Here is a 15,480-nt window from a genome sequence, read left to right as displayed (position 1 = left end):
TTTTTTATTTTGCATGAATTTTATTAATTAATCCCATTTTCAATAACTTTATCAAGCAACAGCTATATCCTTATCCCCATTTCATAGATGAGGAATCGCAAGACTCAAAAAGCGTCGTAAGTGACTGGAACGAAGAAACAGCAGAGCCAGCGATTAGCCCAGGCCTTTAGACCCTGGGTCTGGTGCCCATTTCATTGAGATTTCTCATTTTTATTTCTTTTTATAAGAATAAAATGTTGTATGAGTCATCCTCTTAAAAGATATTGAAGAAAATCCAAAAGAAGGCTCAGAGATTTAGGATACTCAAGAATTCTAAACACCAGTGTGTCTGGTATTACCTGGGTGAAGAAGGGAGTGATTTGCCCTCTGATTTCTGGGCTTCTAGAAGCTGTTGGAGTTGGTTCTGCAGCGTGACACGTTCCACTGTCTGTCTGGGGAACACAATCAAACATATAAGCTCTCTGATACACGGCTATTGCTATATATTTGGAGGTATAATTTTTTCATAATAATTTGCAGTAAGTTGCAATAAATTCGAAAGCTTTAAAATTTGCATAATCTTCATCCTTACTGTTTGGAAATTTTCCTAAGGACACAATCAACAGTATACCCAAAAGATGTTTATTGTTAATATCAGTTAATATCAGTGAAAAACTGTAAGTAATCTAAATCCTTATCAATTAAGTCTGAGTAAACAAATGGTAATATTTGTATAATTATAGCTATCAAAAATGGCAATATGTTTGAATATCTATGGACAAAATATTTGTATAATTACAGCTATCAAAAATGGCAATATGTTTGAATATCTAGAAACGTTTTCCCTCATATATGTGTGTGTGTATATATAAAGTATACTTTACTTTCTTTAAATAGAAAAGGACATTACAAAATACTATGTGTAGCATACAAACAGTCCCTGACTTATCATGGTTCAACTTACAATTTTTTGGCTTTACAATGCTGTGAGAGAGATACACATGCAGTAGAAACTGTATTTTGAGTATCCGTACAACCATTCTATGGTTCACTTTCAATATTCAATAAATTATGAGTTATTCAACATTTTATTATAAAATACGTTTTGTGTTAGATGACTTCACAATTGTGGGCTCATGTAAGTTTTCTGAGTATGTTTAAGGTAGGCTATGATGTTTGGTAGGTTAGGTGTATTAAATGTATTTTTGACTTATGATATTTTCAACTTACAATAGGTTTACTGGGACATAATCCCATCGTAAATTGAAAAGCATCTGTAATATCATTTTTAAGGAAACATGCTTTCTCTCTCATATATATATATATATATATATATATGTATATATATATATAAAACAATGTATTTAAAAACCTGGAAGGATACACTCCAAAATGTTACTCCTTCTAAACTGTTTGAATTTTTAAAAATTAAATTAAATTAATTTTTTTTAGAGACAAGGTCTTGCTATGGTCTCAAAATCCTTGCTTCAAGTGATCATCCTGCCTCAGTCTCCCAAAATGCTAGGATTACAGGCATGAGCCACCATACCTAGCCTCATATTTTATCTTGTCATTGGCCCAACCACAACTGTCTACAGCATTCTGCTCTGGAGACAACTGAAGGACTGTTGTCTATTAGCATATATATGTACTTTATTCCAGGATCATCAAAAGAGAGAGATGCCAAGACCGTGAACTTGACCAGTTCACCAGTAAAATAGCTATTGTAGCTCATAAAAGCTTTTCAGATTTCATGCTATGGAGACTGAGGAGAATATTTTGTGACCTTTTCTCTGAGTATGAACCTTTAGAAAACACATTCTATTGGGTCATCTTCAATCTCCTCTTTATGGATATGTCCATACATTATTAAAAGGAGTGGATATTGGTACAGAATTTTTGGAAAGATATTAGTTAACATCTATTCACATTTTAAATATGCATGACTTTTGTTCTTTTATAGCAATTCCTTTTCTAGGAACTTATATTTAGAAATACATATACATGTACATAAAGATATGCACAAGTATGTTCACTATGGAAAGATAACTTATTATTAATTTGTGTGCATGTTTTCTTCAATTACATTGAGACTTTAAGTTCACCTAGTCCATCTTACCGGGGGAAGTTTTGTGTAACTGGGCAGAGGATGCTTGGTGGTAACCTGTTTATTTTTTAAGTTTTAAATTTTATTTATTTTTTCTAGTAAAAGTTTAAACATTAAAAAGATCATTGTAGATATTGGCAGGGGGAAGAGATGGAGGGGCACAGAGACTCGTAGCTCTAAGAGAGATAAGAGAGGTTTCCCCAAGCCTAAAGAAGAGACAGAGGGTCCAAGGCCTTATCATACTGTTGCTTGAATTATAATCACTTAAGGCCTTTTACCCATCATAGGCTTTTTTCCAAATGAGCTGTATTCAGACACATAAAACTCACATATATAAAACTTAAAGGTAAGACTTTATATTTTCCCTCTAAAATTTAATTTTTAAGGTTCCTCCTCCTAATTGGTCAACGCTGCTTTGAATGTTGATTGCAATTTTTCAGGGACCCCTCCCCAACATGGCAACTGTAATTTATATGGTGTGTTTGCAGAGGGCTGGCCTTTGGCCCCCAGGCAGGTGTTAGATTCTTAATCCTTCAACTCGCTAGACATCTACCTGATGAACTCTCATTTGGCCCCTCTATCTCGAAACATATCATGACAGTCTCCCAGAATACTTCCCTGACATCCAGAAATGCACTGTGAACCAGTTTAATAATCTTATCAAGGAAAGAACTGACTTTAGTTAACCATAGAGTGTTTTAAATAACTTCATGCTGACTGAACACTATTTTATATTCTGAGGATTCACGAATCATCTGCTTAATTTTTTCTTTGGTTTTTTATAAGACAAAAATTTAATGAAAATTGGCCAGTGACTATGTCTAATCCACAGGGCCAATAGTTACATGGGACTGTAGTAGCAATTTAAAATAGAGTAGCTGCTAGAGTAAATGGTTACATATTAGCATCATCTGACTCATCTTCTTCCTTCAAAGATTCCTTAGCGTATTTTTCTTCTTCCCTTATATCTTTTGGAAAAGTTTCATGTCTTCCTTTAGTTGACTCGCCAGCCCAGCTGAGATCCAGTTCAAAAGCTTTATCCCTAACTAACTTCACCATGTGCTATGTACATCATATTTGCCACTTCTTCAACAACATCACGGCAGGCCCTTGCTTTCACTGGAAGTGTTTCTATTTGTCTCTGCAGCCTGCCAGGCTTGGCCAACGGCACAGCCCCAGTAACTGTATGAAACACCTGGTGGGCCAGTCCTGTCGAGCGGGCACCGTCATTCACACTGTCAGACCCTAGCAGGCAACTGCAGCCAAAAGACCTAACGGCACTGTAGGATGTGCATGCGTGTATGTACGTGGCTACTCCGTCTGAGAGATGTTTTTGTGGAATGTTATAGCCAAAGGTAGATCTAACGTTGAAAGCTTCTTCTCTTGCTGTGTCTGTTAAAGAATGAGCATTTGCTGACCAACCTGCTACTGCCATTCCAACATGCCAATCAACACTAAAAAGTCATTTGTTGGAATCCTCTTCATAAAGTTTGGAAAGGACTAATTTTTCTGCCCTAAGGACACCACCATGTTTATGTCTGATTCCGATAGCTGTACTGCCATTTTCTATAGCCTTCACAGCATATTCAACTTGAAAACCTCTTCCTTCCAGAGAGAACGCAGGGGCTGACAGGTCATGCCCAGTCCCCACGGAGCTCATCACGCTAAAGCCAGTGCAACCTGTAGTAGGGCTTCGGGGCCCAAAGCCGTCTGCTTAGTTTTTATAATAAATTTGCTAGTGATGGTCACCAGATTATATATCTGTAATTTCCCAAACACCTCTTTCTTTTTGAGAAAACCAAGAAACTGGTCCATCTCTAGCCTTGCTCTCTCTCATGCGCTGTGATTTCCTAGAATATTAGGGACAGGAGTTTGGAGATGGCGCCTGTGTGTGCCGTCAGCACCCTGCCCTGTGATCCGGCCCCGAGAAGTGACACAGAGGGAGGCTCTCTTTCCCTGTCCCCCGTGGCCCGCACTGCCTGCTCGGGAGCTCCGCCTTCGCTGTCTGAATGTCGTCTCGCCTCCGCAGAGACGGCGCCCCCCGCGCGAGCCCGGCTGTGAGGACGGGCGGAGGAAGGGAAGACGGGAATGCCGGGGTTCCCTGGACAACTGGACTGAAGGCGGCTTCCCCCAGCACTCGGCCGGAGCCCAAGCACGACAGTAACAAGTCAGACTTTGTCCTCGTGGAACCAGCAGGCACTTACTCCTTCAGCTGCTTGGTTAGCTTCACCACCTGCGAGGCCAGCGACATGCAGGTCTCCACCACCACCAGGTACCTGGAGCACAGGGTGTGCCCCTGCCGCTCGGCGCTCTGGGAGGGCTTCTCCCCGGCGTGGTTCTGCACGGTGACGTTGGCTCCGTATTCCACTAAGGTCTGTCAGAAAACGCAGAGACACGTGATTGTACCAGGACCTCCCTCCAAATGTTATTTTTTAATGGCTACAACAGAATGTTGAATGGGACTTTTCCCGTTACTCCAAAATGAGTTATCAGAGCCCATGCGTGGGGCTGGGGGTAGCGCAGCAGCGCCTACAGAAGGGCCGCTAGTGACCTTTGGCAGTTGGCATCAGACACCTCCCTTCAGAGCCCGCAGAGACGCAGCAGAACCAAGCCCTCCACTTCCAGTCCCCGCCCGCAGCGACGAAGGAGGGGCTGGACGGGGAGGAGGCTCTGCTGTGTCTAGAGTCCCTGTCCCCAAGAGACACGCAGGGCAGTCTCTGTGGGGAGGTGTTTTGTTCCTTTTGATGGTTGGGCTGCAAGGGAACCGTTCACAAAGTCGGGGATGCCTGTGAGCCAGGGAGAGTGGAATTTTACCCGTTCCTGTTTGCCCCTGCGCTGGGCACTGGACTCGGAATGGCACTTGCTGATCTGTGGCTGAGCCCACCTGATCAGGGGTACAAAGAACTGGAGAGAAATGACAGGGCAGACAGCAAAGAGGTTGTGAGACTGCCCCATCCCACTACGTGCCATGGCAGAAGTGCGCCCATGGGTTGAGCAGACTTTGCAGAAGGAAGCCCGGTGTGGGCTTGTTATCGGCCCGCTAACCAGGAGAGGGTTCTCCAGTCGCAGGTAGGGAGGAGGAGGTAAAGTTGGAGCCAGATCCCCCATGCCAGGTGCCAGTGTGAGGCCCCTGAGCCCCCTTGGCTCCCACCAGACAGCACCTGAGGTGCCAGGGGGCGGCAGTAGCCACAGTCAGCAAAGGAGCAGTGACAACGGTCAGAGAAGTGCCATGCCTTTCCCAGGTAAGCAAAGAGACATTTGATTTTTTCTCTTCATACCTCCTCTTTATCTCTGACACCACAGCCCAAAAGGGACGGGGCAATAGGAGTGAAAGTGTGTAAAAAGCCGATCGCACCTCACTGCCCATTCCAAGTCCCTTGAACCTAGAATCTAACCTGGGCTGGGAAGGAGAATTCTTTGAATCAGAAATAAGATTGAGATTTTAAACTGGTTTGGAGTAAATTTTAATTGTCATAAGCAAGCAGAAAGTTATAGAATCTGGCCAAGGTATCATTAGTAGAGGAGAGATTTGATAGAGCATGGTTGAAATCAATAATTCAAAGAAAAACCCAAACCACTTGTTTTGTATTTATACTGTGATATCATTAGATTCCACAAAAAGTTGTTATGTCAATATTAATCAACCACCGCAATCTGCTCTACTCTTCGACAACCTCACGATGAGACTGCAAACCTCCAGATTTATTTTGGTAGTGGGTAGCATTTTTCCCTACAAGCAATATTTGTAGTATTTAAATTCTTAGACTCCTTAGACTCAGAGGCTGCTACGCAGCTTAATTTCCCCTCTGTTTATGATCACTCTCCGTGAAAGGTCAACTCGCCATAAAGTCACTGCCACCTACCTCACAGGGGTGTCACAGAGACCATGTCAGCACTGAGCTCTGAAGAGACGCAGTAAAAACACGCACTGTTATTACTCCCCCTGGACTCTGACCACTGCGGTTTTCTTTCCATTGTTTTCCACACTCACCCCCTCCTCATCTCATGGGGTCCCTTGCTCACTCTCAGTCTCTTTTTATCTTTTTTTAAAATTTTACACCCAGTGGACAGACCCTCTTTTGTGATTATTCAAGTTCCCACATGCATGGCATCTAGTGCCAGAAGTTTCATTTGTGTGAAGTGGAGTGATGAATACTCTGGAAGGACAGACAGTCTTTCTTCACATAATAAAAAGAAAAATAACTAAAATCTCAAAGAGAATTGGTGATACCAGCTGGTTTTCTTTGGCTTCCAGTCATTTATTAGCTGATAAAAGGTTTATTTCAAGACTATTAAATATTAGAGTGTTTTGTGAAATGGAAAAGTGTAGTTTTCAGTGTTTATCCAGTTACCATTCCTCCACAAAAAAAATAATGCTACTTCTTTAATCTTTCAGCAGATTCAGTGAAGAATTTACATTTCTCTCCTTTATGTACTCTCTAATTTCTTATCATTCCTTTTAAAACTTGGTGCCTTAAATTAGAAGGTGCATGCTTTGCCAACAATAACAGGGAACCTTTCAGATACTCGGAATATTTCCTATCAAGTTAGCTCTCCAAAGAGTAGTTTCACGTACGTAGGCACTCTAGAGAGATTTCTGCTGTGGCCTCTGCTTTTTGTTTTTATCAATCTCTTGCCTTCTGTATGTTCAGTTTCCTCATGTATCCTCCTGGCATTTCCTAAGTCCTCTCTGCCGGCCTGAGCAACTGGCTCTCCCTGTCCAGTCTTGGGCCTCGGGCAGTACCTGCTGTCTAAATGAGCACCTTGCGTTTGCCATGTAGGAAAACGACACGTAGACAGGGCCACAAGGAGCGCTGCTTTCTTGGAGGTGGAACACGTGTCACAGGCTACATGTTACACGCGCACACTTGGAACTGTGAGAACTTGCCGAGGCAGAAGCGTTTTCTCTGAACATGACCGTCAGCCACATGCTGTCAATTTCCCTTTCCTGCGTCTCAGGCAGCTACGGGAACAAATCCATGGACGATGGGCCATTTTCAAGGATAAGGATGGATTTGTCTGATTCTGGTAATTATGATGTATGTTTGGAAATAAACTTCCAGGCCAAATCCAAGCTTCAACGTTATTTCTAATTCAAAGCCTCTCCTCACACTGCCTCGCTCTTCTACTGGCTCTTTCCTTCAGCTGTCCCCTCTCTCTGCTCTGGTGCCTAGGCCTTCACCGTTCCCTAGGGACAAAGGACTATTTGCTTTTCATGTTCACACTATCCCAGACTCTTCTGGAGACGTGCCGCCCGCTGGGCTTTCCGCCACATGCTGCTGTGACAGCCGCACTGGGGAGGCTCTGCCCCGCAGCCCTGCGTTTGGTGGAGGGGAGACGCCACCTCCTCTTCCCACAGGAGCCCCGCCCTCCCTCAGCGGCCCTCTTGGAGCACCTCCTGTGGCTTGGGGCAGGGCGCACACCTCCCTCCCCTCTCCCCGGCTCTCATCCCAACTTTTTGACATCATTGCACACACTGGCCACCATACTCTCTGGAAGACTCGTTGGGCTGAAAAGATGAGGTTACTGGAGGGGAGGCTGTTGGGTGGAGCGGCTGGACTGCAAAGGCCCTGGCCGTCCTGCCCAAGGGCCGAGAGGATCGACTGCTCAGCCCCGCCGCCCTAGCCTATGCCTGGCCCTTCTGAACACTATTGGGAAGCTCAGTCCTACCACACACAGAGAAAGGGAGAAACCATAGTATTCTCTGTCTAGACTACCACTCCCTACTCTTCTAATCCATTCCTGAGAAATCTGTCCTTTTTTGTCATATACCTGGGAAGGGGAGATGTGCCAATGAGGGCCTGGACTGTCTGCCGCCTGACAGGCAGAGACACGCCTGTGTGGCTGCGGCTTCCCAGGTGTCTTGAGAACAGGGGGTATTTAACGTCTACTGTCCTCAGCATTGGGTCTTTAGAGTAGTGTTTAGGGAGCAGGAAAAGCCCCTCTCAACGCTCTGTGACCCTCAGGGAGGAACTCTTAGGGCTATATATACACCTACATTTGTGTGGCTTTCGAGAAATACAAATATATCAATATAATTCCCTATTGTCTACTATAATGCAAAAGTTGACTTAATCCAGACATTCTCCCAGTGAACAAAATTTTAACTTTTTTTTTTATTACTTGGTACACTCCATTCTCTCTGCAACGTAGCAGGCCGTGTACCTGTATGCACCCAAGGTAGCCGTGCTGAGAGGCGACGTGGACGGCGCTGTTGCCATCCTGGTCCACTTCATCCAATGAGATGCCCTGCTCTTGCATAAACTGAAGCAGCCACAGAAGAATCTTTTCCTATAAACAGAAACACAGTTGGAATTAATAGAATATCACCAGAGAAGTCAAATATAAAGACAAGAGGAAAACAAAACTCTAACTTGTGAAGCTTAAAGCCAAGCTTCCCATAGCAAGAGAAAATTCCCATTCAGTATGAACTGAAAATCCATGAATCTTTGACTGAAATGAAAGGAGGAGGGCCACATAGCGAATTTTAAGAGCAGAAAGTTACCTTGGAAATGCTCTTATTTTACTTATTCTATAGATGGGAAAATAAATTCACAGAAAGTTTGAGTGCCTCCTCAAACACACAGAGCTAGCCAGATCCAAAGTTGGAATGGGGATCCAGGTCTTTTGTTTCTAAGGCTTCCAAAGCAATGTTTTTGCTACTGTGTTATACTGCCTGTAGGCTTCAAGAATATTATCATAAAACTTAGACTATTGAGAAAACTAGCTTCTACTTTTAAGTTTATAATTAAACATAAGGGATTGCCTTCCCAATCCCATACCTCCTGCAATCAACAGGCTTACAAAAAGAGGCAATGCCTTACGTTGTTAAGTATAAGATAATTTCTCTGAAATAATACCAAGAGCCTCTTGATTTTTCTGGCCAAATGTTGGTGGCATTTTAAAGGTAAAGCTTTATCTTCCTCCATGTTAAAGGGAGAGAACCAAAAGCTCTGAACACAAACTTTTCAAAAGCAAAGACATAGAACAGTCAGTATGTTTTGTCATAATCCGTTTGCATTTTACCCACTGAGTGTTTGTGGTATTTTCGTGTTATGCTTGGCCTTTGGAGAAGGCAGGGGGATGGGATTTCACTATTTTAAAATAGAAGAATTAAACATAAAGTTAAAAAAATATGAGAGTGGTAAAAACAACAGCATGAAGTTTAGTGGGTGGAATTTGACATTTGAAAAGATGATCATGTGTTTGAAATAGCCTTGAACTTCTTCCTTAGCCTTTTAAAGGATTTTTTTTTTCCAGTTATTTGCTCGGACTGGTCATGAACTTTTATACTTTTCTGGATTAAATTTGCCTTCATCTTCCGAACATGCCAACTAATCTCCTAGAGGAATGTTGGATAAAAACAGCCAACTCCTTTAATGTTTCACCTCTTCTGCGGGGGAACAGGGCGTTGTTTATAAAGGTATCTGACACGGCAGGGACAGACTGAACACTTGCGCCATACTTTTCCCAAATGAGCAAGCAAGGAGTAAGACCCCTAACGGGCAGGAAGAGAAAAATGTAATCAATGCCTGCAACCTACCAAGAATGCACCCCAGGAAAGCGGGGTGAGCGTTAGTCGCAAAAGCAGACAGACTCTGTAGGAAATGAAACTCCCCAGGGTCCCTAGAGAGTGAGCTAGGGCTGGGAGCCACCAGTTAGATAAGGATAAGCTGATGTGCCAACCTTCAACACAGGGAAATCTGGACAAAGTTGATGCTGACATTTGGATCAGAGCAGGTGACACTTTCACATGCATGAGGTAAAACACGCCCTTTGTTTTCTCTAATTAGGTAAGGGGAAAATACTGGATTACTTTTATCTGGAGAAAGATGATTGTACCATATGATTTTTTTTTTTTTTTTTTGGTAGAGATGAGATCTTGCTATGTTGCCCAGGCTGGTCTTGAACTCCTGGGCTAAAGCAATCCTTCTACTTTGGCCTTCTAAAGTTCTGGGATTACAGGCATGAGCCACCGCATCCAGCCTCCATGATCCTAACTCTTTAAAAATCTGGATGCGTGTGAGTATGGCAGATAAAAGATATAACCAGCCAGTTTGAGGTTAATGCCTAAGACATATGGAAACCACACTGGGGCAGATTGTTGTGTGTCTACCAGTGAAAAAGATGGCCCTGCCATATGGGCAACAAATCCTCTTCGATGGGTCATTCCTGAACTTATGGTGACTTGGTTTGCTCCATTATATTAAATCATGGCCTCTTAAAACTGCAGAGGGGAGAGATTTTAGGGAACCATCCAATGCAAAGAGCCTTATTTTATAAATCAGAAAACCGAGGGAGAGGACAATGGTATACAGTAAGTGCCACTTAACGCCATCAACAGGTTCTTGGAAACTGTGACTTTAAGCAAAATGACGTATAACAAAACCAATTTTACCAAAGGTTCATTTATATAAACAGGAGTTAAGTTCCTATGGCATATTTCTGGTCACAAAAACATCACTAAATATCTAAATAAAGACCGAACACTTTTAATGTTAAACACTGAAATAAATGTCAGCTACATATACATTTAAGAAAGATTAATAAAAATTAGTAAGATAATAATTTACCCAATTATTCCAGTTTAGGGTAGTGGTGGTCAGAACCCTTCCCAGCAGCTCAGGGCACAAGGGCAGAAGGCACCCTGACAGCAGGACACCCCACCGTGGGCGCACTCATAGACACACCCCACTCACACACGCTGGGGCCAGGTAGACACACCTGTTCACCTAACATGTACGTCTTTGGGATGTGAGAGGAGACTGGGTACCCAGAGAAAACCCACACAGCCATGGGGAGAATGTGCCAACTCCACACAGTTCCCAGCCAAGAATAATTTTTTTTTCCTTTCTCATCATCAACCTTATAACGAAACGACATTGAACACATTGAAGAAAATGACATTACTCAAGGACCTGCTGTAGTCTCTGATATTCTAGCGGTTTCTTTCTTTAGCAAGGAAAGCTCAGGGGAGTTTAAGATATTGGTTTATAGGTACCTTCTTGTCAGGTGTATTTCCATATATTTCAGACCAAATTAAATATTATGATGGGAATATCTATTCCACATGCACAAAAAATGTACTTTACTAAGATCACAGTGCTTTGATTTTAGTAATGGGGTTGTAGGCCATGGATTACTGCATTTCGTTAGTCTAGGAATTTTCCCATTGTAGAAATCTGGGGGAGAATCTAGGGCCTTGGACTTTGCAGGGGCTGGATAATATGGGAAAACAAGTCCCACAAGGCCTGTGGGGGGCAAGAGTTGCCTTCGCTCCTGAGGGCTGTCCCCGTCAGGCTCGATCTGTGTGGTTACAATAACCTGCTTTCTTTTCTGATGGATGGCATGGATAACTCTTCTTTCTTGCAATTAGAGAGTCTACCCAATTCAATATGCAAGACTAACATAAAGAAAGAGTCATCATTTGATTATTTAGAATAAGACGAGTTTTGCCCAGCACCTCAAATCCAGTTTTGTATTCTCTGCAGGACAATTTAAGAGTAAGAATTTAAAATAAGATGATATGAAACTGGCCTTTCCCCCTGAAATAGGACATGGAAACATAAATCCCCCGTCATAACCTGCAGAGAAGTACTACCGACAGTGACTGGCTGGCTGTACACCTGGGCTTCTAACCACCAGCCACCACACTCATTCTGAGATGAGTATGGAGATGGCTAAAACCCCTGGTTTTGGTAAATGCCTATTTAACATGCGCTTTCTGAGAAATTCTGCTATGATTTTAGAGAACATGCCTGTGGAGACGCACAGTCCTATAATTCAAACAGTAATATATTTGACAAACACCTCACAAGGAGAACAAAACAAATATGGCTATTTTCTCCCACTAAGAAGGCACTTACCAATGCAAATGTGTATTAGATACTGTGTTTCCCCGAAAATAAGACAGGGTCTTATACTTATTTTTCCTCAAGAAGACACCCTAGGGCATATTTTCAGGGGATTTTTTTTTTTTTTTTAAGTACGGTACAACAATCTACATTTATTCAAATATAGTTAAGTCGTCTTCTTCTGGAACATCATCATAACTCTCCAAACCCCGAATTCCATCCTGAATTTCTTGCGACTCTATTTCCTTTAGGACCATTGGCCCCAGTCTCTCATGTGGAGCAATAGAGCTGTCATGGGGCAGATGAGAAGGGCTGCTCCTCTTCTTTACCGCTCCGTGACGAAATGCACGGGTTGTGCAGATGCGCTGCGTAGCCACGCCCATCGCTAGGTCTTATTTTGGGGGTGGGGCTTATACTGCGAGAATATTTAGAAATCCTGCTAGGGCTTGTTTTATGGACAGGTCTTATTTTCGAGGAAACACAGTATATGTGCAATGGTGTGCACCTCCCCTTAGCCCTTTAGTGAGTTATCGCTCTCTCCCATTCTCTCTCTCTGTGCCTATAGGAAGAGATGTTAAAAGAAGAACGTAACTTCAGATCTTACTTCCCATAAGTACTGCTTTCAGCGAGTATTAAATGCAGTCACAACTGTACGCAGCCTTCTGTGTTATCTGTTTCACAGAATGCCTCTCCAACTTACATTTCATTCATCACCCACACATCCATCTAAGCATTTACTAAGAGCACCTTTGCCTACAGTGTGTTTATTCTACATTTTAAATGTTTAGCCTGATCTGAAACTTTCATCTACTGACTTTCATCTAGTGACTCAAAACTTCCCTCATGTACCAGTTTCTTCTTCTAGGGATTTTCTGCTGTTCCTGTAACCTGTTTTGATGTTGTATTTTATGTGTTTCTAAGGGCAATGAAAGTTGTTTAAAGAGGCAATTAATTCATGTAACCTATGAGATTGGCTAGACAAAGACTAATAAAAATGTAATTGAAAAGTATGTCACAGGTTTATTGCTGGTGTCAACAAAATCTCTGTAGTTTGTGGTATCATCATAAGTTCTAAAGCAGTCAGCTTTTTTTGTGATCATAGATTATCAAATCTAATATGCCATCAATTACAAGATTCGTTCCAGTTTTTTGGAAGTTAAAATGTTAAAAACAAATGGCCAAGAATAATTTCATCATGTTATTTATTATATGACAACATGTAGAATCCAGAGATGGTAAAATGTTTTAAAAAAAATTACATCTAGGAATTGATTAAATAAGTTATGACCTAAACAATTCTTTGGCAAATTTCTCTTATATTTTACTTATGATAAAACAAGTAAGCTGAATAATACTGATAGCAATAAAAACAATAAATTGGAAGAGATCCAATAGTCATAATAGCCAACATTTATCTAGTGACTGCCAAGTGCTGGGCAATGTGGCTTTTCTCACTTAGTCCTTAGAATAACCCCGTGGGGAAAGTTCTATTATCCCCATTTTACAGATAAAGAAACTGAGGTCCAGGGAGACCTTTTCTTTTCTTTCTGTTTCTTTTTTAAAATAAAAGTATGGAAGGCCAATGAGCTAGTAAATCGTAGGGTTAGAATTAAAACCAAGACGGCTTGACTTAGGAACTGATGTTCTTCATATCCACAACTGCTCCTTCCCTACGACTGCTGACTCTGTAAAGGGCGTGTTCCCTTTGTGCGGTCAAAGAGGTCACGATTAGCTGCCTGTCCATCCGTGGGTTTGTGGAGCTCTGTGTCAGTTGCACCTTTTCAAGACCAGTACTTGGAGAACAGATGGATGCTTATACTACTCAAAGATGTTTCTATTTTGCTTTTATCTGCAATCACAGCACTTTCAGCACTGTTCACTTATTTCTGTCCCATGACAGTGAAACAATAAAGTCAAGGGAATACTTCTCCTTTTAAAGTAAATTGTGGAAAAGCACCAACAACAGCACAGCCTGCGGAAGCACCGCCCCACCAGCGTGCCTATCCCTGCTCATGACCATTCTCAGGAATCGCTAAGGAGCCTTTTCATTTTTCAAAAAGTGTTCTTTAAAAAAATTCAGATCAGGGTAAACATTAAAAACGTAGAATAAACACACTGTAGGCAAAGGTGCTCTTAGTAAATGCTCAAGGCTATGATGCAGGTTGTTTTGGCAAGAGAATCTCTTGACCAAAGTCACGTGAATGATTCAGAGAGAAAAGTAATCGTGGATCTGATGTCTGATGTTGACAGTCACAAGAAGCCCACTGGACCAGTGACGAGTGCAGGACAGCCTGACGCCCCTGAGCAGCTGAGGGCCGGGATTTGCTGCCAGAGCCTGGGAGAGACATGCTGGGCCTTCATGCTTGAACGGAACAGCCCAAGTTACACAAGCGGTAGCTTCGAATTGAGATAATTCTGCCTCAATTGTTTTGCCAGCAACGTCTTTCTCAGGGGACAGCAGAGCCGGCCTAGCCAAGGACACCCCCGCGAGTTCCTGGGGTCTCTCTGAGGCTTCCGCCTTCACGCTTCCTGTGGCTAGTCCTGCTCGGCACCATCAGGCAATGAAATAATTGCCCCCTCGGAGACCTCATGTGTCAAGATGAGGAAAATCGATTCTTATCACCTAAAGATCTATCACTCCAGGAGACCACTAAAAACTGCTGGCTACCCTGTGGTCCTGGAGACTTTAAAGGTAATTTTTACAAGAAAAAGAACACAAATTGGGAGTCAAAGAGAACCCATTCTTTAAGAATCTATATGAAGGGCAGAGGGCAACTAAAATAAACCGAGAGAGGAATTTCCCTCTGTACTGTGATTTCCAGAGTTATTTACTGAAGAAACAAAACCAGAACATACTCAAGTGCCTGTTTGATGTAGAAAAACTTGCATGTGCTGAATCCATTAAAATACTGTTCAATAACAGTCTTCCTTGTGAAAATATTAGCCTTGTAATGGTTCCAAGTTCAGCATCTCTGCAGGTTATCTGTTACATAAGCCGTGCGGTGGGATGGCCGGACAGAATGCACAGTTCTAATGGGCTTCTACCCTTTCCACTCGGGTAGGGTGCTCTCCCAAGGGTGCTGCTGGAATGCCCCCCTCAAAGCTGTATTTTAAGTCATAAAAAATGCTTATCAGCTTGAAATAATAGCTTGAAGATTGATACTAGCATGAAGCAAATGTTTGACACAGCTTTTCAAAGAGGTCACTAATTTCCATATTTTCCTCTAGCCCAGCCAAGAAATTCACACCATCACCCAGCCAGTCCCAGAAAGGGCACTTTCTTTTTGTTCTGTCCAATAGTTTCAAAGTTATGAGAAACCCGCTGTGAGAGTTGAATACAGAAACTGGCATAAATAAGCACCATTTCCCAAGACAAAGAGTGCCGAATGCCCGATTATTTACTTGGGGTCTCAGAACAGCCATGCAATCCTTTCCTCCTTTTCTTTGGCAAGCTCTACCAAAAGTACAGGCAGCCTTTGCACTGATATCTAAAATTCCTCATTAGGCTTTATACAAGCAAATGAAATCAAGGACATGAAA

General features: G+C 42.4%; 1 protein-coding gene and 1 pseudogene across 4 annotated transcripts in view; both read right to left on the bottom strand.

The window, feature by feature from the left end:
- The window catches only part of SNCAIP (synuclein alpha interacting protein), a 148,395-nt gene that overhangs the window by 15,273 nt on the left and 117,642 nt on the right, over positions 1–15,480 (bottom strand). For all 4 annotated transcript variants that reach the window (XM_076008316.1, XM_076008313.1, XM_076008315.1 and 1 more), the window contains 3 exons: positions 8,252–8,377; positions 4,291–4,460; positions 339–431 (listed from right to left, as the gene is read on the bottom strand). In XM_076008316.1, coding sequence (XP_075864431.1) covers positions 339–431; positions 4,291–4,460; positions 8,252–8,377 — 389 coding nt within the window. The remainder of the gene's footprint in view (positions 1–338; positions 432–4,290; positions 4,461–8,251; positions 8,378–15,480) is intronic.
- On the bottom strand, positions 438–4,266 carry LOC105884559 (proteasome subunit alpha type-3 pseudogene; annotated as a pseudogene).

Source organism: Microcebus murinus, chromosome 11 (assembly GCF_040939455.1).
Source record: "Microcebus murinus isolate Inina chromosome 11, M.murinus_Inina_mat1.0, whole genome shotgun sequence".
Taxonomy (NCBI): domain Eukaryota; kingdom Metazoa; phylum Chordata; class Mammalia; order Primates; family Cheirogaleidae; genus Microcebus; species Microcebus murinus.
Note: the sequence above shows the minus strand (reverse complement) of the source record. Positions and strands in the feature narration are given on the sequence as shown.